Source organism: Choloepus didactylus, chromosome 4, assembly GCF_015220235.1.
Source record: "Choloepus didactylus isolate mChoDid1 chromosome 4, mChoDid1.pri, whole genome shotgun sequence".
NCBI classification, from domain to species: Eukaryota; Metazoa; Chordata; class Mammalia; order Pilosa; family Megalonychidae; genus Choloepus; species Choloepus didactylus.
In genome coordinates this window covers 59,960,080-59,970,031 of record NC_051310.1, presented here as the reverse complement: position 1 = coordinate 59,970,031, position 9,952 = coordinate 59,960,080, and the positions used below count along the sequence as shown (strand labels likewise).

The window sequence follows — 9,952 nt, the reverse complement described above, 5'->3', positions numbered from 1 at the left end:
ATACCATGGGGCAATAAAATTTTTAACAGATTACGTAAGGGAATCATTATAGCATGTCAATTGAGATTATCTTATTAAAGGCACTGTTTTAAAAAAAATGTTGACTTCAGTTTCATAAACACTATAAAACAAACTGTATGACTCAGTTAATTCATACAATCATTCTTTATTCACTAGCAATGTATTGTGTGCCTTTTTATAATTTTAAAAGGTGGTAGAGAGAAAATTGAGCACTCTAGCTGGCCACATAATACTCAAATTATTGAACAGTTCTACTTCTTTGTATGTTGACAGTCTATTTCATAAATATGACAATGTAAAATAGAATGTTGGGGAGGAAAGTCTAGGTCATATCTAATTTCATGTGATCTTTTTACTTTTATCCATTGTAATTCGCATTTTAGTTAGTGTAACTATCATGCCTTTTTACTTTTGTGTTGGTGGTTTTAAAACTTCAGTATGGTGTACAAACCTTAGTTTAAGTGTGGTTTCTTCTACTTATAAGCTTGAGTTTCTTCATATGTTTAAAAACAAAAAGGATAATAATACCTCCCTAGGTCCAGAGAAAGAATCATGTATGTATAATACATAACCTTTCTTAACGTTATAGTATCGTGACTCAGACTCAGATATTGAAAGCCATGTAGTTTAATATTATGGTAAAATAATACTCAGCATTAAAGGGAGAAACTTCAATATTATGTGCAATTTACTAAGAATGAACTTAAATTATGTTTCTATTTCTTTTGACTTTTTCTATTTGCCAAATTTTCTTGCCATTTCCAAGATAATCTGAATAGTTATATTCCCAAGTATTCTTAAAAGTTCACCGATTCTATTATTTGCTTAAAGGTGAAGGGGATTTTGTTTTCTGTGTAGCATAACATGATTTTAAATTCAAGTCTTAGTGTATTACTCTTTTGATTATAATCTCACCACAGATTGCTCAGGATCCTGAGAGAAAAGAAGCTATAGTTTTCTTATGGGATGCCAGATTCTGGTGGCTAAAATGTTTTGTCTGTTTTTATACTGAAAAGAGGATTTGCGTCCTGTCGGGAAAGGACAGAGCTAGTTCTGACTGTCTTTCCCAAGACCTTCTTCCCTCCGTTCTTCTGCAGTCCTGCCGTTTCCACACCCGGCGAACTCCAGCTGACGCGCCACCGAGGCCCCGCCCCTTCGCGTCTGCGCTCTCGAGAGGGGGTGGGGCGCAGCCGTGGCGCGCTGACACCTGGCGGCGGCGGGAGGCGGGCCAAAGTCAAGCGTGGGCTGGGATTGGCTGGGGCAGCGTGGGGCGGGTGGAGGGGAGACGGTTGTAGGGCTGGTGTCTGTGCAGGAGCCTGGGCGGCCTGAGGGTGCGGAGACACTGGGGGTGGGGGACGGTGGCAGCATGGCGGCTGGGTACAAGCAGTTCAATCCTCCTCTTCCTCTCTGTCGCTCCCACCGGGATCCTTTAGATTGCGTGTGTTCGTTGTAAGCCCGCCGCCCGCCCGCCAGTCCTCTGGTCCACCGGTCCACCCGTTCTCCCTTGCGCCGCCACTGCCAGCTCTAAGGGTCGGCCGGCCGGGTAACTCGCCCTCCCACCCCACCCACCGGCCCGCGGGCCAGGACCATGGAGGACGTGAAACTGGAGTTCCCCACCCTCCCACAGTGCAAAGAGGATGCCGAGGTGAGTCAGTGTCCGGGGACTGCCACGCACAGGCCTCCCCTTTTGGCTCCTCGGAGGCCACCTCAGGCCCCAACCGTGAGACCCCAGCTCCACGGGAGCTGTGTTAATCTCCTCGGGGCGTCCCGGGACCTCTGGGGCGGAGCCTCCCGCTCAGTTGCTGTCCCAGACAGTAAGTTCCTTTTCCTCTCCTGAGACCCTGGCGGAGAGGCTGGGTCAGGTCTGCTTAACGTGGTGAGATGGGGAGAAGCAATCCCTTCGCTTCTATGCTTGGCATCGAGGACTTACTTGGAGTAAGGCTCACCTTTATTGCCAGAGGAATACAAGGGCCAAGTTGTTTTTAATCCCCACTTGAGGGATCTCTTTGGTGTCAGCGACTCACTTGTGGGCCACATGGCCCCATATGTGAAATAGACCTGGGCCTAAACTTTCGAAATGAGCCTTCGAAAAGTTTCACAAAGTTTTATTTGTTTGTTTTTGAGAAAAAGCTGTGACCAGCCATGAAATGTCACAAAAGCTAATTCATTTGAATCTGAAGATTTCAATAAGAAATCCTGTCCTTTGAAGGGAAGTTAATATTAATATTGAGAGAAAAATTCTTTATACCTTGGTCTCCTGATTTCTAATTCTAATTCACTGTTCATTTTACTTAACCTTACTTCTCTCCTGCTTTACGTTTGTATTTGGATTTTTTTTTTCCACCTATTGCTAGTTTTGAATAATTTATAGAATTGAGGACTACTAGATTCCAATTTTCTGGACTGTAGAGTAATAGGACAAAGATACTCAGTTATGCTTTAATAGGATCAAGAAAGGAAGAAAGCTAGAATTTCTAGAGTTTTAAATGCTTTAAAAGTAATTGGAAAAATAAAATAAACCTCTGTTTCTAGGAGACCATTCAATTATATCGAATATTCATTCTATTGCATATCTTCATTTGGGGTTCACTTTTTTTTTTAATTTAGAGGGATTGCTTGTTTGTGATAGTGATGCTTGAGAATTGCACACATTTTAAGAGTAGACTCTTAAATGAGAAAAAGAAAACTCATATTTGGGTTAAAAAAGTGAATATAGACTTTTTTTCTATGTTTAATATAGAAAAATGTAAATGAGGAGTGTGCTTTTATGTAAAGCAGTTATTCCTCAAAATGATTCAGTAATTTCAGCACCTTAGCAATAAGGTAGAGCATTCTCACATTTCAGGTGAGGAAATGGAGGCTTTCTGAGAATAAGTGATATGTCAAAGTAGCACAGAAAAGACACATGAGGACCTTGGTCTCCTCATTCCTAATTCATAGTAAACCTCAGTTCTTCCCTGTCCTAATGTTAAAAGTTCTAGTTTAAGATGTTGTCATTCTTTGCAGTTAAATCATTTATTGTATATATAATATGCCTTACCTTGCAAAAATTGTAAAATCTTAGTGGAGATATGGCTTTCTTTCCTGTGTGGGACAGAGGTAATACTTAAAGCCTAGTGAATAATTATGCAAATATTATCTACTGAAACCTAATTCATTCCTTGTTTCATAATATTGGATGTCTGGTCTCTTTTGGTTGCGAGTTACAAAAACCAACTCAAATTAGCTTAAGCAAAAAAGAAGGAAAAGTAAATCTAGAAAGGTAAGGGGTGCACCTGGTCTCAGGGGCTTGACTAGACCCAGCTATTACAGTACATCAAAACTGCCTCTGCCTTCATCAGTGCTTGTTTCTACTTTGTCTCAGGGACTGCTTTATCGCTGGCTTCTCCACATGCTGGAGCTTGGCCTTCTGCTGCTCTGGGGTCACACCCTTATGGAACCTGCACATTAAGGAATAAGAGTTCCTCTCTTCCAGCTTCAGTGTTTAAATTCTAGAGGATTGGCCCACCTTAGGTGATATTCCCACCCTTTGAATCAGTCACTATAGTCAGATTAGGGTGAGTACAACAGGGGGCCTCTTTAGGTCACATGCCCACTTCCTTGACCAAGGGAGTGAAGTTTGAATTGGTAGCTCTCCTGCCAAAACTGTGGAGAATTTCTACAGAAGATGTAGAGAGCCTTTCTTGGCGAGGCAAAACTACTAATATCCATTAAATAGGGACACTGATTATTAAACCTTTTCTCATAATAAACTGACTAATAAAAGAGGATTGATTTTCTAATTTCCAATGAGAAATGTAAAGTGTCAAATGGAGTTACCTACTTAGAGTGATTAGCCAGCACAGTCTCTTTTATACAGGAAGCACTACATAGAAAGCCAAATTACAATCCAAATCTTGCTTTAGTAAAAATGGAATTCAAATAGAGAGATTTTAATGAATCCTCTTAATGATTAGTGTGATCCAGATATTATAGCTTGGTGATCCTGTTGTCTCTATAAGAATATGACTCCCAAGGTTCTTGAAATACTGGTGAGGGTGTTCTTTATATAGGACAATGCTAGCAAAAATGTAGCTGTGTAGATGATTCAGTGTGCAAAAAGATTATGTCACTCCTTTGTTTAAAACTTTTCAATGATTTCCCATTGTTTTGAGGATGAAGTTCAAATGCTAAACATCTGCAAGGTCCTGTGTGATCTGACATCTACCTAACTCTAATCTCATCATGAATTATTCCCCTTGCTCCCTTCTCTGTATTCCCCATTGATACTCATTTTCTCTCAATTCCTAGAATGCTTTAATTCCCCCTTCCCCACCCATCCACCTCAGGGCCTTTGCTTTTGTTATTCCTGCCATGGCTGTCAGTACCTCCCTTTCCTCACCTAATTACCTACTTACTCTTGGGGTAAATCTCACCTCAAGCATCTTTTCTTCAAAGAAACTCTCTGATTTTGCCAACTCTTCTTGTCCACCCCATCCTCTACCCCCTCTCCAGACTAGTTCATTCTTCCATGTTTATAAGCTTCTGTAGCACTTGGTACCTTTGTAACAGTTATCATGCTATAATTTTTGTTTAATGTTTGTTTTCCATTATAGACTGAAATGTTCATAAGGAAGCTTAGCAACCATAAGTTCCTGTCTTATTTACAACTCTTTCTTTCACTTAACCCAGTTTCTGGAACATACCATAAGCTTAACAAATATATGTTGAATTAATAAGAGAATCTTAATTGGTTTTGATAATAGAGTCTTGTGACAAGCTTGCAGTAGCTTTTTAGATGTGAGGAAGAAAAAAGAGCAACTACCAATTTTAAGCAAATTAGTTGCATAGCTAGGGTTACTGATTTGCTAATTCAAAAATGTTCTGCCATCTCTTTAGATAAAAAGCAAAGTATAAATTCTTTTCATCACAGTTTAGCAAGTTAAAGATTTCCCTTTCCATTTTCTTTTATCTGTTGATTCCCATAGTACAGAAGCAAAGATAAGAATTACTTAATATCTCTGATTGGGGTCCTCTCTCCTAGCTCTTTTCTTTAGAATGGTACTTTTAAACCCTGATTGTAGAGTAGAATCACCCAGGAGCTTTAAAAAATTCCCATGCCTGAGCCCCACCACCACTGATTCTGATTAAATTGGTCTAGGATGGAGCCTGACTTTTTTTTTTTTTTTTTTTTAAAGCTCACCAGATGATTCTGATGTGCTGCCAGGTTGAAGAATTATTGATGTAGAAGCATCTTGCTTGAAATTACCTTCTGCCTCTCCTTTTCCCACAACTCTCTCTTTTATATTCCAGTGAAAAAATCTCATTTTCTAGCTAACTGATCCTTGGGTTTAACCAAAGCTTAAGCTAGATGTGGGAACTAAAGGAAAAAGTCTTGTTCTGGAGGAAACTGCCTTTTTTTTTTTTTTTGGATGAGAGAAATGTAAAATTAATTTTTCTGTTTTGTGAAATGTTGCAGCTCAGATATAGTATTCTGATGATTTTTCTTTTTTTTCCAAACTGCCCCTCATCTCCCATGTAAAATTTATATTCTGTCTTGGTATTTCTAAAAGTTATCTGTGTCAACCCCCTTGATCCATCTGATGATGAGAATTAAGTTTTTTTTTATCTAATGCTTATAGCCTATATTCTTCATTGGTGCATTTGTTTGCAGGTCTTTGAACATTTTTATAAAAAATTTTTTCTAACCAGCAAATGCAATTTTATAGATCGTGTAACTTTGCATTTGTATGCAAAGAGCCTGAGAGATGTTCTAATATATGGTACCTTGTATATATTCTCTCCTTTATTCTGTCTTATATGTCCCATATTTTGCTCATGTTTCTCATGTTTTCCAACTCTGTTTCTCTATGTTGAATTTCTTCTAAATTTCTTCAGTTGCTTTCCAGTTCACAAATCCTCTTTTTCTGTATCCTATTTTGTTTAACCTATTCAGTGATTTTAAATTTCAATTATAATTTTCATTTCTCCATATTCTATTTGACGCTTAAAAAATAAGTTTCTCAATCTATGATCATATTTTTATATTCCTCGTTAACTGTAATATCTTCAGTCTTGTGGGTGTAATTCAGTTTCTGCTTCTCATGGTGTCTCATTTCCTGTTGTTTTTTATTTTTTTTTATTGTGAGCTCATTGGAACTTTATCTGTGTGACTTTCTTATCTAGGTTTAAGGTGTGTTCCTTCAGAGAGAATTTGCATTTGCTTCTCCTAGGAACCCAGAGACATTGTCTACCCAGTACCACCTGACATTAAATTGTCACTGGCTTCCACTAGCAACCCCTTAAGTTTCTTATGATGGAAATAAAACATGTGTAAGTGGGCGAAAGGCAAAAAAAAAAAAATTTGTCATTGGCCTCACATAGATAATTAGATTATAATTCCAAGCTTGATTGAAGGCCAGATTCTGGTTAGGAAGACCCGCCCCACCATTACTACCACTTTCTACCCAAAGCTAAGAGCCAAAGCTAAGAAAGGCAAGAGTCCTCACCTCTCTGAAGATAAGGAAGCGTTTTTTTTTTTTTTTCCACTCCCTAGTTTATCTTTCACTGAGCCTGTCTTTTGCAGCCTCAGCTTTTTGGTATTTATCTAACTTCCCATCTTGAGCAGGTCCTATACTTTGTCTTATGTCATGTACATTGCCATTTAAAGTAAGGCCATGGTGAGGAAACATTTGCAGTATCTGCTAAAGCCAAATGTAGGTCTACCCTGTGATCCAACAATTCCATTGCTACATATATCCAAGAAAAACAAATGTATATGTCCACCAAAAGGCATGTAGAAGAATTTTCATAGCACCTTTATTCATAATGGCCCAAAATTGGTAGCTATTTAAAACTTTACCAGTAGCAGAATGAGTAAATTGTGGAATATTCACACAATATTACACTACTCAGCAATAAATAGGAACAAACTACTGATACGTGCAACCACATGGATGAATCTCATTGACATTAATTAAATTGAGTGAAAGAAGCTAGACGAAAAAGAGTAGTACTGTATGATTCTGTTTATATGAAGTTCAAGAACAGGCAAAACTAATTGGTGGTGATAAGAGTCACCACTCTGGAGAGTGGGGTTGTTGACTGAAAAGAGGCATAAAGGAACTTTCTGGGATGATGGGACTCTTGAGCTAGGTAGTATATACATTTATGCAAATAATTATATGGGTGAATTTATAAAAATTCAATGAGCTCTAACATTCAGATTTGAGTGCTTTATCACCTGTAGTATGTTCTTTTATATCTCAGTTTAAAAAAGGACAGAAAGAAATATAAGGCCATGAGAGATCAGCAGATGCTCTCAGGATACCCTCTGTTTCATTGCTCAGTAACTTTTCTTAGTTTGTGCTTTCTTGTGTCTATGTGTGCATATCTATCTGTCTCACTCTCTTTTTAGTTCTGCTGTGCATTCAGAGATTTTTGTGTGTGTAATAAAATATATATAACATGGAATTTGATGTTTTAACCATTTTTAAGTGTATAGTTCAGTGGCATTAATTACATTCACAATGTGTGCAGCCATCACTATCTATTTCCAAAATTTTTCAGCATCCCAAACAGAAACTGTACCCATTAAGCAACAACTCCCCATTTTCCCCTCCCTTCTGCCCCTGGTAACCAAGAGATAATCTACTTTCTGTCTCAATGAATTTGCATATTCTACATAATTCATATAAGTGGAATCATACAATTTTGGTCCATTAGTCTCTCAGTTATTTCATTTAGCATGTTTTCAAAGTTCATACATGTTGTGGCATGTATCAGAACTTCATTCCTTTTTATGGCTGAACAGTATTCCATTGTATGTATTCCAATTTTCTTTATCCATTTAACTGTTAGAGATATTTTTTAAAATATATTTTACCTATCGTTACAAAGAGGGTTTCTCATCATTTATAGGCTGCTCTACATTACTGGGACCAATTTTCAAGATTAAAAACAAAAAACATTTTTTGTTTCTCGTTTAAAAAAACTGTTACCATTGCAGCAATATTCTCTTTTCATTACAGATGTATAACATTTCTACCTTATGTGTTAAAAATACTTTTCTGATTTGAGGAATCTGGGTGATGGGTAAATGGAATTCCTTGCACTATTTTTGTAACTTTTCAATAAGCCTGAAGTTATTTCAAAATACAAAGTTTTTTATTCTGTCCTGGGAACCTAATTACTAGTCATAAATCTGAGTTTTAAGCAGTCAACTTAGAAACTTTTGGACTGCAATCCATTCACAAATGAGGACTATCTGTACTGTATTTGACTCTTCATATTGATTCATTATAACTGCTTTTTTCTTAACTTTTAAAATATTTCATCATTTACATTATTTTCCAACTTCATTTTTAGTCTGCATTGCAAAGACAATGAAATCTATACTTTTGTGAAATGTATCTGTGAAAGAAATTGAACTAAAGAGAATCTTAAGTTCAAGTGAGGGAGAGGTGGTTTAATAAACATTGGCAGTTAGATCAGAGATGGCAAATACCTTTTGCATATCTTTCTTCTTCCTGAGTCTTTCTCCACACAGTGTTTTAGGTATTTACTTCCAGTTAATGAATGTTTTTATGAAAGAGTAAAAATCTATTTGCCACTTCTGATATCGAGGATAACTTGGGAGAAACTTCTGGAATATTATAATTCTAATGATTAATGAATCATTCTGTCCCGTTGTATGAAGTAACATAATCATAATCCTAGAATCCCAAATATTTAAAGAATATTTTAATCTTTGTCTCCAGATACTTAAATTTGCAGGTGTTTGCAAAGCTAACTGAATCTATTTTATAGAATGTTCTTAAACTATAATGTAATTTTTTAAAATCCACATACTTGTATGTCACATCTTTAAACTTTAACTGGGTGACATTTTCACAATGTTATTTACTTTTATTCCTGTGTTTTCCTTCTGTTTTTAAGGAATGGACCTATCCTATGAGACGAGAGATGCAGGTATGACAGTTTTGTATTTGTCCAAGCCAACCTGTATTGTTGTTGTTATTAAATAATTTGATGTCATTTCTTAAAGAACTTGAGATCTGCTGACTCATGATCTGCAGGTTCATCACTAAGTAATTTAAATATTCACCTGTTTGAGGTTAATCTTGGATTTTAAAAAGATGGAAAAATGAATTGTTGTCTTTCTTCCTTAGATTAGAACCAGGGACATATTAATGCATGTACATGCTAAAGGAGTCACTTTCTTTTTCCTTATCTGAATAACTGGATACTTTTGAAAGTACCCTTATACTTTCATTACTTGTACATTAACTTATACATTAGCTTTATATGCAGTTTGTCTTCTGCATTTGTCTGATTTAGATAAGTTCAGGAGAGTTGACTGTTCATTTTTGTGACTGATTTCCAATCAGTTTCCATAATTAGGTCCTTCAGAAGACTGACCTGAATATTTGTGGTTTGGAAGGCATTAAAATGATAGCTAACCTACATTTTTCTTTTGCATTTCTTACCGTTTACAATCAAGTCTACTAGCCCCAGAATCAAGCAGTGTCTCCTGTACCTGGGAATCCCTTGACATCTAAGACGATTTCCTTTCTCTTCTAGTGAAAAGTCATATTTTAAAAATATCTGAGTACCCATGAGACATTTTACTTGGTGCTAAGGGGAGTAAAATGAGTAAAGCATAATTTCTACTCGTAAAGCGCTGGTAGAACTCAGACCTATACCCAAATAATTGTGATGTCTTATAAGACTCACAAAGGTCACACTACATTAGTACCTAGGGTATGATATATCCAGACTGAATGCCAAATTGTTAAGACTGTAAAGAGGTAAATATTTCCTTTGGTCTTTTTTTAAATTTTGCAATAATAGTATTATTTCTCTTAACTATAAATGACAATTGTAATCCTCTTGCATCTTGTACTTCTTTTGATTTGGCTGAATAAGGTTTTAGGTAATTCCAAGGAAATAA

The 9,952-nt window shown here is 36.7% G+C and overlaps 1 protein-coding gene across 2 annotated transcripts in view; it reads left to right on the top strand.

Moving 5' to 3' along the window:
• The first annotated feature begins 1,338 nt into the window (after window positions 1–1,338).
• STYX (serine/threonine/tyrosine interacting protein) overlaps window positions 1,339–9,952 on the top strand; it is a 33,149-nt gene continuing 24,535 nt past the window's right edge. For both annotated transcript variants that reach the window (XM_037832695.1, XM_037832696.1), the window contains exons 1-2: window positions 1,339–1,666; window positions 8,938–8,970. In XM_037832695.1, the coding sequence (XP_037688623.1) occupies window positions 1,610–1,666; window positions 8,938–8,970 (90 nt within the window). In that variant the 5' untranslated portion in view covers window positions 1,339–1,609. The remainder of the gene's footprint in view (window positions 1,667–8,937; window positions 8,971–9,952) is intronic.